We start from the raw sequence: 14,741 nt of genomic DNA, 5'->3' as shown, positions 1-14,741 counted from the left end.
ACGAACCATTATACATATATCTGGTAATATACGTAAATGTAACGACTGCATCTTCATTTCGCAACGTTTCTGATATAAATGAAATTGAATCGACTTCGTTCGCATGCGGAAGCCATGGATCTAAGAACCTATAAACGGAGCCCACGACGCGGGAATTACCAAATTTGCGGCAGATGGGCTCTATCTTAATAGTATATGCGGCGATCGAGTCTTTCCGTCGCATACTCTATGAATCTAGATAGACCATAGTTACATTCTATACGCACTAACACCTACTTCGCGGCATGCTGTCGAGTTATATGTACAGAAAACGAAATAGCTATACATGCTTTGCCTATGTTCGGCTGTCCAAAGGTTGACATGTTCAAGAAAATCTTTTAATTTTGCGCCGCCTCCGAAAAGGTTGAAATGTATTTAATATACTACCTAACGAGTAAATAGGTTTCATTCATATCTGTGACGTAATTGTATGATTGAATGAAATAGAAATTATTTTATATTTTTTAGTGCATTTCGAAGTCGGTGTATTTTTTTTCTTAAAATTATTTTATTTCACGCTTTTTAGTGGAATGGGGAGAATTGCATAGGATACTGTGAGACAGTTCTTCCGTGCTTTTTTTTGTCTGCGTAAATGCCATGAACATAATTAACGAAAATTAAAGTTTTCCGTCAATTATGCATAAGGAAAAACTCGTTCAGAATCATGCCACTAATAACGTATTAGAAGGACACAAAAATCGTTCAAAGTTGGTTTCAAAAGTTAACAATAATTTTCGCTAATATCTCGAAAACAAAAGCTTTTCGTCAACTATGCAAGAGGAAAAAGTTGTCCAGAACCACGCACCTAACAACATATTCGGAGGACATTAAAATCGTTCGAAGTTAATTTCAAAAGTTAATAACAATTTTCCGCTAATATCTTGAAAACTAAAGCTTTCCGCGAAATTTGTATATGAACAAAATTGTTCAGAACCATGCCCCTGATAACATATTAAAAGGACATTAAAATCGTCCAAAGTTGATTTCAAAACTTTTCAACAATTTTTCGCTAATATCTCGAAAACTAAAGCTTTCCGCGAAATTTGTATATGAACAAAATTGTTCAGAATCATGTCCGTGATAAGATATTAAAAGCGCACTAAAATCGAGAAAAGTTTATTTCAAAAGTTGCCGGTTTTTTTTGCAATGACAATACTTTGCAATTAAAAAATGAAAAGTTTTTTGATAATGGTACCAATGGGGAGTTAGAACCTACCAGATGCAAAAGGTTTCGTTCCGATCGGTCCCATCCAGCTAGGCGTAATCGGCGGGCACACATAAGGAAAAAAAAAATATATACTGATCGAATTGAGTAACCTCCTCCTTTTTCGAAGTCGATTAAAAATGCGTCTCTGTCACCGGTCCGATCCATCGGTCCTTATTGTTAATATAAATCTATCACCATACAGAAAATCTCAAAAAACTCTCAAGCAACTTCATTGTCACCTATCACTTTCATCTTTCATTATTAGTTTTCATTATCACTTTTCTCTGTCATTTTTCACTAATTTTCACTGTAAGCCCGACACGTAAATAAGACGAATGAAAACACGTGAACGAATATTCATAAATAATTGAAACTATACTATCTTGAAAGCAAGAAAACGGAATTTTCGATTAAAAACAACGATACGTTTTATTTCGACACGTTTCTTTCGACAATAAACGATGACTGTCGATCGACGCCGCAGTCGTTCAACAGATCATCGTTGCATGGCAACCGTTCGCTACGTTGCTTCGAGGTCGAGAACAAAACCGCGATCCGTAGCCAGTCTAACAATGTCTTCTAATAAAATATAATATAATTTCGATTCCTGAATTCGGATATCTTATAATGAGAATAGTGTATCGTTAAACATACATATGAATAATCGTTCACGAGTTTTCATTCGGTCCGTTTACCGGTCGTGATTATGTTGTGCAATTATTATTAGAAAAAGACAGTGAAATAAACTGAGAGTTCATTAACCCTGCCAGGACATCAGCTGTTGATGCTCTGATCGGTGGATCTACCCGGTGACACAAATATTTTTTATCGAAGCTAGTTTTTCCATGAATCAATGAGTAAGTGTTATTTAAGTTACTTCTGTATTTTTATAATTAAACGTACGCAGCAATAGATTTATTTCACTTCAATGAGGTACTGCATTAGATATTCTATTCCAGTTCGATCTCATTTCATAGGCAAGGCACTCATTCGTTTTGAAACGTGAATTTATTCGTTTGCTTCATTAGAATAGTTGACAAAATTAATTTTCGTGAATTTATTCTTTTTCCTTTTTGAAGGCATAAAATAAATACAATATACTTCGTCTGGTTGTTGTAAATAACAACTAATTGGTTTATTTCTCATTCACGAATTACGAAGAATTTAATATTATTCTGAACTTGTTAATTCATTATTCGATTTAACTTTTACCTAATAGCTTCCTGTTATACCGACGTTATAACGACAGTGTTCCGTACGACGGTACATCTGGGTGAGGATTTCGAAAGTTTATTTATGATCGGTCCGTTAGGCAGCCGTTTTTGAGTTAGAATATTTCGGGTTTTTTCTAGTTGTTAATTTTACTACATGTCTTGCCATAAATTTAGAGTTAATTTTCGCTTCATCCTCAACGGTCATTTTCCGATCATAAACACGGTTTTTTTCCGAAGGGTACTTTAGGAACGGTCACGCACGGACCTAACGGGAACTTATGGTCGCCAAATGTACCTAGAAGAAAAAATCGCGGCATTGCCGGACGTTCGGGGTCCTCCCGCCAACTCACCGGATACCCCACCCTTCCTAGACGAAGACGCTCTAAGGGAGCTTGAAGGGTGGGCCCATTCCCAAAGGACACGCTGATTGGAATTTCCTAAAAAAGGCGAAAAGCCAATCAGGGTACGACCTCTGACTCCATCGTCGACGTTGGAGTCAAGACGACAGCGAGTCGTCAGATTCACTCACGCATTATTGAAAGAAACATCTCACCTATTCGCTTTGCAGTCGTTGCGAACATTACAAACCTCCAACAGTCGGGAGAACTTGAACCATTGCTTGTAATATTTAGTGTTAGAAGCAAATCGCGTTGCGGTATCTTTTAACTTCAAATTTTATCGTGACGTAGTAGCGATACATTCGGCACGCTACACACCGATTTTAATGAAACTTATGTGAAAGATAGTTCTCAAAAAAATATTTGACACGTATTTTTTTTTATCGGCCATCGTTCACATTGAAGGGGTGAAAATAGCCCTCGAAGTTGGGGGTTGGAATCATATTTTTGGGAATATCTCCGGAATTAAAGAAGATAATTGGATTCTTTTTTTTGTAAATTGTTGGTCTTTTAATAGGCAATTTTTGTGCGTAAAAAAATTTCAAGAAACTTTATTTGTTTAAATAATATTTAAAAAATTTATCATTTTTGTTTAAATTTTTGCACTAAATGTTGATCTATTTTTTTGCAACTTCGTGTACGTAAACTATGGACAAAAATAGAGGATACGTGTTTTTGGAATTTGTTGTTTGTTGCAATGTTTATTAGATATATAATTTAACATCACCTCCTGTGAAGAGGGGCAATCACCATTTTTATTAAAAATATCATTATTTTTACAATCTTTTACATTATTTTAGCGATTTTATACCTCTTCATATGCCGTTAATTGATTTCTGAATAATTATTGCAAGTGTCGCAGGTATGAGCGTGTCGCGGTTATGATTAACGCCGCGCCATAAGGAACATAGGCTTTTATGGCCAATACTGCTTTTATACTTTTACAGGCGTAAAGACTTCATTCTAAATAAAATATTTAGAACTTTTGGAAACATTTGTTTTTTTTAAGAAACTCAGAAAATAAAAATAAATTAAATTATTTTTTAACAATATTGGCCATAAAAGCCTATGTTCCTTACGGCGATGATTGTAACCGCGTCACGCTCATACCTGTGACGCTATGATTCCAACCCCCAACTTCGAGGGCTATTTTCACCCCTTCAATGTGAACGATGGCCGATAAAAAAAAATACGTGTCAAATATTTTTTTGAGAACTATCTTTCACATAAGTTTCATTAAAATCGGTGTGTCGCGGTTTGATATGTTTCCTTGTTAGGCGCAGCGAAGTTTCCCTTAGGAAGGGGAAGTGCAATGACAACATAACTTGAAATGACTTGAAATTCACGAGACTGTAAGAAATCGCCGGGACAAAAGTATTCGTACATTATCATTTATGTTGATAAATAGAACAGATACGATTGTATCAGGACATTCTATATCAATGTAACTATTATATTAGATGATGTTATGTTAATGTAGTCAGTAGTAATTGTCGCGAGTACACATTAACACTAATATGTACAATATGAGGAGGAAAGGCAAAGAAACAACATTGAAAAAAAGAAAAATTGTGATATGGTTACATAAAGAAGGAAAATCATGTAGGAATATATCAGAAATACTAAGCAGAAGTCGATCGACTGTACAAAGTATTATAAACAAGTATAAAAAAGAAGGAATATTGCGGAATAAAGAAAGAACCGGTAAACTCCGAAAATTAACTACAAGAGAAAAGCGTAAAATCATCTGAACTATTAAAAAAGAATCAGATACCAGTGCATCTCAAACTGCATTATACTTTAAAGAATATGTATGCTGAAATAAGTTCACTCTAAAACAGTATGAAGAGTGCTGCATCGGACCATATACAAGGTCTGTCCCAAAAGTATCCGACCTTCTTTAATTTCTTCGCACCTCACAATTTTAGCGTCATTTGCCGGGTATGAGTATCAACTGCAAAGCTTTACGAACTCCCACAATATCGTAGTTTTCGTCGGGACGCCTTAGTTCATGTGCAACGTGCATTCTTTTACGAAGTGTTTTTTACGTTTATCGCATTCTGCTGTTGTGAAAAATAAGGGAAGGATCGGAGCAACAAATTTGCATCAAATTTTCCTTAAAACTCGAAAAGAGTTGTGCGGAAACCATCGATATGATGAAGAAGGCATTTGGGGATGAGTATATGAGCAACACACAAATCAAAGAGTGGTATAAGCGGTTCAAAGATGGCCGCACATCTGTTGATAGTAACCCACGCTCTGGGCGGCCTTCCACGACAACAAGACTTAATAATATTGAACGTGTGCGATTTGCGATCAACGAAAATCGTCGATTGACTGTGCGAGAACTAGAATGTGATCTTGGAATACCGATAACTAGTTTTGGCCTCAGTTTTGGTCAAGTGGTGATTGGCTTCTTCATCACGATAACGCACCAGCGCATGCATCGAATCTTGTGCAGCAATATTTGACAAAGCACAAAGTCATACAGCTCCGTCAGCCTCCGTACAGTCCTGATGTAGCTTTTTGCGATTTTTGGTTGTTTCCAAAATTGAAAATGCCACTCAAAGAACACCGATTCGACGATAAAGAAACGGTCGAAACTAATACGATGAACGCTCTAAAGGCTATTCCGAAAAACGAGTTCCAGGACTGTTTCCATAAGTAGAAAGGTCGTTGGCAGAGTATTCTACAATCAAATGGGGCCTACTTCGAAGAATGCCACCAGCCTGATGACGCAGGATAACACCAGCAGGGAAATATGAAAGAAGGTCGGATACTTTTGGGACAGACCTCGTATAACAGTAAAGTTGCAAGGAAGAAGCAACTCATAAGCAAAGTAAATTAAAAAAGGAGATTGGAATTTGCAGTATAATACATAAATGCTAGCGACGACTTCTGGGTAAACGTAGTATTTTCCGACGAGTTAATATTTAATATTTTTGAGTCGGACGGTAGTAAAAAAGTATGGCGGAATACTGAATTGGGTCAAAAATATGCAACCGACGACGAAACACGAGGGTGGAACTGTGATGGTGTGGGGATGTATTGCTGCTTCTGGAGACGACAATTTAGTAATAATAGATAAAATAATGGATAAACATTTATATTTAAATATTTTAAAACAAAATTTACAAAACAGTGCAGTTGAATTAGAATGAATTAAATTTATCAATTAGAAGAATTTTATTTTCAGCAAGACTGTGCCGCGAAGTATACAGCTTATATGTATAATATGTCAATGGTTATTAATACCAATACTCCCCATAGGTTAGCAACTTCTTCACAATTGCTTGACTTAAATTCTATCGAACATGTATAGGCGAAACATGATATAATATTTGTGTAAGATACTTAGAAGAAATAAAAGTAATTGTGAGGTTTTTACTAAATAAAGCGGTGGGCGTTTTTATATAGAATATTGAATGCTTTACTAATAACGTCTCGCGGCAAATGCCAATACAAGAATGTCTTCCTAGACACGATCTCGTCTTGAGGACACTCCCGCTAGCATGGCTGTTTAGGGCCCTTAGGCCCAGCGAAGTTCCCTGAGGAAGGGGAAATGCAATGAGAAAAGTGAGAAGGCACATGGTCTGTGTCGGTCGTTCGTCGATTTCTATTTACTAACACTTGAAATAAATATTAAAAAGAGAATGGTGTAATGTAGGACCAGATTTCGTTAAAAATTTGGTATTGTGAATGCCCGATATATTACGTGAATTGATTTGCCGTAAGGATTATCATACAAAATATTAATGATTGTAGCAATAATTACGTGTACGAATACTTTTGTCCCGGCGATTTCTTACGGTCTCGTGAACTTCAAATCATTTCAAGTTACTACATGATGTCGTTGCCTTCGATTTTTGACATTTGTTGCTGTAAGTGTAATGTTTAATATACAGCTATATATGTTTAAATAAACTTAATAACATAGAAAATATTGTTCTTTTTATTTTTATATTTCATGTGTACGAATACTTTTGTCATCCACTGTATGTACATATTCAGTTCTCATTTGATGTATGTTTTACATCTACAGTAAATATTCGATATCTGCACGATTCTCGGGTCCGAACTGATGCAGATATCGTACAGGTCCTACATTTCGAGCGAAGGAGATTGAACGTAAACAAACAGTGACCTATCGGTAGGACACTTCTAATGCAAGAATAAAACTTGTTTATTTTTAATTTTTTTTTTTTTTTTTGAAATTTTTTCCATCATATTTGTAACATTTTTGCATAAAAATGAGACCAAACACGACGTATTTCGGGACATATTTACTTGTAATTTCAAATGTTACGCGTACATCGATGACTTTACTCCAATAAGATATTGCAAGTAAATATAACTCAAATTACGTCTTGTTTGGTCTCATTTTAATCAGAAAAATATGAAGAATCTATTGGTAAAAGTTTAATATTGAGAAAATCAAAAATAAAAAAGTTTTATATTTGTATATGTATTGCTTCACGGATATACCCCTACCCGTTACATTTTTCGGCGAAAGAGCTTCGTGGCGTCTAGAGGGGTCTTCCCCCCAGTGGTGGGGATAACTTTGGTGCACATATCGTACAAATCATTTGTGCAGATATCGAATATTTACTGTATTAATGTACTACTGTGGCTCTATTAAGCTCAAAACGATACTTTGAAATAATACGTTCTTTTCATCATATGAGTGAAAACAAAATAAATTATACCAAACGTTGATATTCTATATTTTTAAAGTGATCTTTCCTACATTTTCAGTTACATTTAATCTTTTCTAAAAAAAAAAAGTATTAATTATTTTTAATTTTTAATTTGTATGTTTTGTTGTGATTACTGGCGAGTGTTAGAACAAACACTGCACTTCTTAAAAATTGTTGCCAATTGATTTTTTGACTCAGAATACCATAAATTACAAAATATCTTAATTACATACATTTTAACAAGAAGTAGCTCCTCTGGGTGGAGCCTTTTCATAATATTAAAAAATAATTTAATGTCCAATCAATTCCATTTCTAATTCTTAATTTTAGAACTTACAATTAGTATTCCCTAGTTAACTAAAAGTTTTTGTCACATTTAAACAAATTTGAATTTCACATCTCATAATACAAAATAAACTTTTAATGAAGAATATGATATGTTTTATTAGAATATAAAATTAATTATAACAAATAATATGCTTTCAGCAAACAGGATTTCTTCAACAACCAATACCGTACAGCAACATGTCAGACATACGGAAGTACGCTGTTGCTCGATGGGATCCTACTTATAAGAACTGTATTAGTATAGTTCTGTCAGATAGTTCACTTCTTCTGCAAGCCAATAATGCATACACGAGGGACCAATGGTATCATTCAATATTATGGAAGGTAAATTATTTTTTCTGTTACTTCATTTTTATCATTCTATAGATTTTTTTTTAATTTGAAACTGCAAATATTTTATTAAATTTACTATAATGATGAACCTTATAACCTAATGTTTCATATGTACACATATTTGCTTAATTTTTTGAAATTGTAGTATGAAATTAGTAAACTTTAATCTTCAAATTTAATGATTAATTTATAAATTAAAAAAAATAACAGGAATGATTAATATTTCTACAGTAAAATGGAATACAATATTTGGATTATATATAATATAATTTCACATGTTTTTTATAATTTTTTCATTAAATAATCCATAAAAATAGAAAATGATAGACTAAAATGTTTTAGAGTCTTGAAAAAGAACAACTTTCTTAACATCAAGAATACTTACATAATCAAAGAGTTCTTTTCACAGGACTTTTTTTTAGATTTCTCTTAATATTCTTTAATAAATATTTATTACTACATTCACTATTAGCACCTATAAAACTTATGTGACAGTGGGCGAATAATGTATTATAGATTGCTAATCGCTTGAATGAGAGTCTAATAGAGAATAATTCGATTAATACACATATAGTTACAAATATTATTTACTTTCCTGCCCCAAGCTTTGTGTACAATCTTTCATTTACCATGTGTGACGCTTATAATATGGAAGGAGAACATAAATATTGTAGAAGTGAATCGATATGTTATCATCAATAATTTAATATGATATGGAAATCCCGTATCTACATTATATAAAAATAACAATATCATCATGACTTACAAGGGACATCACCAAGGTGTCACACGCGGATTTTAATGAAATTGACATATGTTGTAGCTTTTTAAAAATCATTTGACACGTATTTTTTTATATCTGCGGACATCCATGTTGAGGGGGTGAAAATAGCCCTCAAAGTTGAGGGTTGAAAACACATTTTCTTTAATATCTCGGAAACTAGAGGGTGTAGGAAGGTGAATTTTTTTTTAAATTGTGTAGTTTTTAGTCAGGAACTTAGTTAGTGACAAATATTTCGGGAGAAATTATTTATTTAAATAATATATTAAAAAATTGGACTTTTTTTTTCAGTTTTTCACCCTAAATGCAGTTCGATTTTTTTGCAGCTTTGTATACTAAAGATATGGATCAAAATAGGGGATACGTGTTTTTGGAATTTTTTGTTTATTGTAATTTAGCAATAATTACTACATATACAATTTTCTCTTACCTTTTACGAAGAAATGAATTGAGATTTGTTTTCGAAGAGGGTGAACCCTTTTTATACGATAATTTGTTACGTCTTTAACAATTGGATAATATCAGATGTTTATTGTTCCATCGGTAGCCAGGGAAGGTCCAGCGGGCAGGTATAAGTCCGCCGCGGTACCAGTCGTCGTAATACGGAACATAGATTTCTATGGCCAATGAAACTTTTAGCCGGAGGTATACGTTTATTTATTTGACTTTTAATAATGAATTTCTTCATTGAATTTGATTATTGTGCACACTATATAGCATAATCTCCAGAAGCAAGCATTCAACTTTAGCTTTATCAATTTGTATTACATTGTCTTTTGTGAGTAAACTTGTATCTAAATTCAATAAAACTAAAGGATTAGAAACTTTTCGAACAAAATTTTTTTAACTTCGAAACCTATCGACGTCAAATAGTTGAACAAACGATAGGGTATTTTTTGGTATTTTTAACTGTTTTTGACCTAGGATCGACATAACTTGTTCTCGGTATATCTTTTCCATGAATCAAGAAGCAAAACAGTATTTTCTGATTCACACGGAACAAAAATATATTGGCAGGTTCTTAAGGAAAAGCTTGTTCTATTTCCTCTTAATTCGCAAAAATTGGCAAGATTTAGACATACGTCCAGTCATTAAATATAATCTCTTACTGCATTTATATATCTGTATATGCCCATTCTTTATACATATGAATTGCATCTATTATGTTTTGATCCAGTTTAACTTTGTTTCGATTTATGTGTGCTTCCTGCTTATTAGAGTTAAATATTTTCATTAAAATGTTAATAACATTAATGGGATTAACATTCACACTTATAAAAAATAAATTTTACAAATGTTCAAAAAGGAAAACAATAATGCAATTGCCATATACTCATTTATACACACTTTCCTGCAACAGTATATTTTGAAATAATTTACTTACCCTTGTGTAACATCCCGGGAAGAGTTTTTTTTTTAAAAGTGGCATTACTATGTTCAATTTCATTACCCACTGTGAAAATAGTTTAGTTACCGACGATAATAGACTATTACCGACAGTACATTATATACCAATTACCTTATGTATTCAGTTCAGCGGTCGGTAACCAGTACATATATATTTATTTTATTTTCAATAATTATTTTATATTTTCAATTTAGAAAGAATAATGTAATTTACAAAGACAATCAAGTTAAGTTAGAACAATTAAAAACAAAATTAATGTATTATTTTATAGTCATTCGAATAAATGTATAATTCTATATGGAAAATTCCGTAATGCGATGTGCCTACGTGCCGCGATGTTCGCCCCGAATTTCCTAGTATTCTCGCGTAATCCTAGAGAAGGATAGCAATACATTTTACAATTCAGACATTATTAATTATTAAAAACTATTAGTTAAACAAATCAATCAATACAGATCGAGCGTACTAATATTATGTTATCCGGAAATAGAGTCAGATGTTAGTTTATTGCAGTGAATATTGTAAATTATAATATTGTTAAATGGAATGTTCTAGAAACACCGTATGCTTATACATGTAGCTCCGATCCGTATAGAAGTCGTGCGTAGTACATAGAAAAGGATAGAAAATGCAATTTCATTAAAACACTATTAAATTACTATTTTTATATCAGGAATATAAATCATTATGTGGAATGCGATATTAATAATGTAATTAAATCGTTCGTTTTCATAATTAATGCCTAATTGCGAATTTATACGATAATTATATATTTCGACGTTATGGGGGTTTTCCGAGAAATTGCCAGACTGGCGAGTATAAAAGGCCGAGCGAAACTCGCCTAAATCGCAGAACAGTTTTCGAAGTCGAGCGAACTAGAAGTCTACAGATAAGTATAACCGGAACAGTTTTCGCTGTGAAGAGCCGCAACGATTCTTAATACTTGACTGGTAAAGCGGGTATACGCCATTTGGATACTTGGTCGTGGGTCGTTTTAGTAGCCAGTGAACAACAGGCTCCCCATTCAAACGGTCTCGTATCTGAAACTCCTTTAGGAGAGTGCTATACTTAGCGCCAAGAAAGGCTAAGATATCGAAACGATAGCTCTCAGCTACTCAAATTTGATTTTTCGTCGGATTGCTAACGCGCCGTCAGATTCTCGGAGTTCGCTCTGGGTAGTTTCGTAGCCAGCTAACGCAGGCTCCCCATTTGAGCGGCTTGGTCTCTGAAGCCCGTGTCTTTTGGGTGGCAGTTCAGCAATTACGATTTTATATTAGAATCAATTGATTTGCTACCCTGTTGAACTTATACTGTTCACCCTTTTCCTGTATCGTTGGGTCGTTCTAGTAGCCAGTGAACAACAGGCTCCCCAATTAAGCGATCTGGTTTTGGCTGTCAGTGTTCGTTTTGACAAAAAGGGTCATGGACAATTAGTTGTCGAGACAAATTAAGAAAGAGTAACTGTTCCGAGGTAATAATTCATTTAGATTCAAACAAATTTTGAACTTGAATTAATAAAAGAATATTGTTCTGTCATCAGCGTAATCTCAGTAGTCGACTACACCGCGTTAGATATCAGATAAAATCATTAATCTGTCTAACTTTGCGAAAGCGTATTTAGGTACACTTAGAGAATCACACTTAGGTAGTGTTCCTCGCTGCGGTAGACTATCACGCGCTAGTATTAATAATTTCGTAAAAGACTTTTCATTATATAAATTATAAACGTATTAATCAATATAAACTTTGTAATTACGATAGCGTTCAAGACGAGAACTGAATAATATAGAATATCGAATTCAATTAATTATATAAAAGCGAAGTTAGCTTCATCCGAAAACAGACTTAGGTACGATCTAATATAAAGTATTACCTAGCGAGAGTCATTTAGTTAGATTCATAATTATCTATTACGTATTGCTCAATTTGCCAAGTTCTGTTATTTCTATTATTAATATTATATCAAGTCTATTCTAGTTTCTTTAATCAAACCAGTATACTTTTCATATTTTGTTATTTGTTACTTGTTATTTGTTAAATTCATCATCTTCGTTATTTTATTGAATAAACCCTTATTGTTGAAAGATATTGACCTGTGGATTTCACTCCTTAACCGCACACCACACGAATCCCACAATCTTTAGATTTAGTTATTTTCCAAAACGAGTCGTTTAATTGGTAAAAGCCGCTCTTTACCTTCTTAGCGCTAGTAACTATCTGAACTTAGGTTCCAGAGTCGTTACACTTGTTCGGATTACGACGACCAATACAAATTTCTGAAATTTCCCACTTCCACTTTAGCAACGTATAAAAAACCAAGAAAGAACAGCAGCGCACTGCTCAAATCTCCAGCTCTTTTCAGAGATACCGAATCATCTAAACATTTCCGTCCAAATTATTAAAAGTCATATAAATAAACTTGTACGTTCGGCTAAAAGTTTTATTGCCGATAGAAATCTATGTTCTGTATAGCGACGATTGGTACCGCGATGGATTTATACCTGCCCGCTGGACCTTTCGTGGCTACCGATGGAACAATAAACATTTGATATTGTCTAATTGTTAAAAACGTGACAAATTATCGTATAAAAAGGGCTCACCTTCTTCGAAAACAAATCTCAAATCATTTCTCCGTAAAAAGTAGGAGAAAATTGTATATATAATAATTATTGCTAAACAAAATGAATAAAAAATTTCAAAAACACGTATCCCCTATTTTGATGCATATTTTTCGAATATAAATCTACAAAAAAGTCGAACTGCATTTAGGGTGAAAAATTGAAAAAAAAGTCCAATTTTTTAATATATTATTTAAATAAATAATTTCTCCCGAAATATTTGTCACTAACTAAGTTCCTGACTAAAACCTACACAATTTAAAAAAAAATTCACCTTCCTACACCCTCTAGTTTCCGAGATATTAAAGAAAATGTGTTTTCAACCCCGAACTTTGAGGGCTATTTTCACCCCCTCAACATAGATGTCCGCAGATATAAAAAAATACGTGTCAAATGATTTTTAAAAAGCTACAACATATGTCAATTTCATTAAAATCCGCGTGTGACACCTTGGTGATGTCCCTTGTTAGACGCAATTAAAAAAAGAATCATTGTATACGCACTTTTCGTACAATTCTGATATGAAAGCAGGAATTGTAAATCTATAAATGAATTTCTTGATTACAAAGAAATAGTGCAATAATAAGACATTACTCTTTGCTGCGGTAAACAAATGAAATTAAACTAAAAATTACAAATACAAGTGACATCAAGATCGGATGACGTTACAGGGGGTAAACAATAAATGTTTATGAAAGAAAATATATAAACAAATAATCAAATTAGTTTTTGAATTATTAATGCAAAATATGGATCAATCAAAGCACAAGAATAGAGTGCGCCCAGGTGCGAAAGCGATGAGCTCGAGCGAGACGGTTGACTATGCTCGTGAATAAGCGCAATGGCAACATAACAGAAAAATTGCACAACAGGAAACCTCTACGATAAAGTTAAACCAAATAAGGAATATGTGTATTTATAGATTTTATCAATATGATATTGTGCTTTGCTTTTCTGAACTGACGTGGTTATTAAAAGTAATATCCACTTTCTTATCGAATTTTTATTTTATATGAACACCATCTATAACTTGATGGCGCTAATAATTACATTGTTCACTTTCGGATCAAATAAACAAAAAATGACTCATCATTATCCTGAAAGGTGGATTAAATGAGTTGCCCGGCTATCCAAATTTTTTGACCTTATGTTTTCAGATTTTTATTTGTGCGCAACATTGGCTGAAAAAGTTTATGCAACTGAAATAGTTATACGTGATATATTGGAAAAAAAATTAAGGATGCAGTTACAGATATTAAAAGAAATTCGCAAGAAACTCGGCGTGTTACAAACACTGTGCTATAGCAGTACTTTGAATACAAAAATTAGGCAATTTTATATTCATATTACAATTTTGTAATTAAGCCTATTAGTTGACATTTTTATAATATTTCTTTCTTATTTTTGCACATAGAATACGTTGACACTTTACCATTGCAACACTGATAGTTTTCCGCAAATATCTCAGAAATTAATACCGAATGGCGATTATGTACATAAGAAAAACTTATGTAAAATGTTGAATTTCATAACATATTTAAAAATATAAATAAAATCGGCATCCTTAATTTTTTAAATAATTATCACTATTGCTTTTTAATTTTAATAATATAAAAAATTCGTGAAAGTGTCCAATTATTAGAACGTTCACCTGTTACGATTTTTACTTTCTCCCTAATGGAACATCTTGTTTTACTC

General features: G+C 33.2%; 1 protein-coding gene across 8 annotated transcripts in view; it reads left to right on the top strand.

Annotated features, from left to right (window-relative positions):
- The window catches only part of LOC100878004 (C-Maf-inducing protein), a 200,547-nt gene that overhangs the window by 76,793 nt on the left and 109,013 nt on the right, over nt 1-14,741 (top strand). For all 8 annotated transcript variants that reach the window (XR_013038066.1, XR_013038065.1, XM_076531195.1 and 5 more), the window contains one exon: nt 8,042-8,227. Coding sequence is in view for 6 of the 8 variants with exons in the window: in XM_076531195.1 (XP_076387310.1) it covers nt 8,042-8,227 (186 nt within the window). In the remaining 2 variants the exon portion in view is untranslated. The remainder of the gene's footprint in view (nt 1-8,041; nt 8,228-14,741) is intronic.

Source organism: Megachile rotundata, chromosome 4 (genome assembly GCF_050947335.1).
Source record: "Megachile rotundata isolate GNS110a chromosome 4, iyMegRotu1, whole genome shotgun sequence".
Lineage (NCBI taxonomy): Eukaryota > Metazoa > Arthropoda > Insecta > Hymenoptera > Megachilidae > Megachile > Megachile rotundata.
Note: the sequence above shows the minus strand (reverse complement) of the source record. Positions and strands in the feature narration are given on the sequence as shown.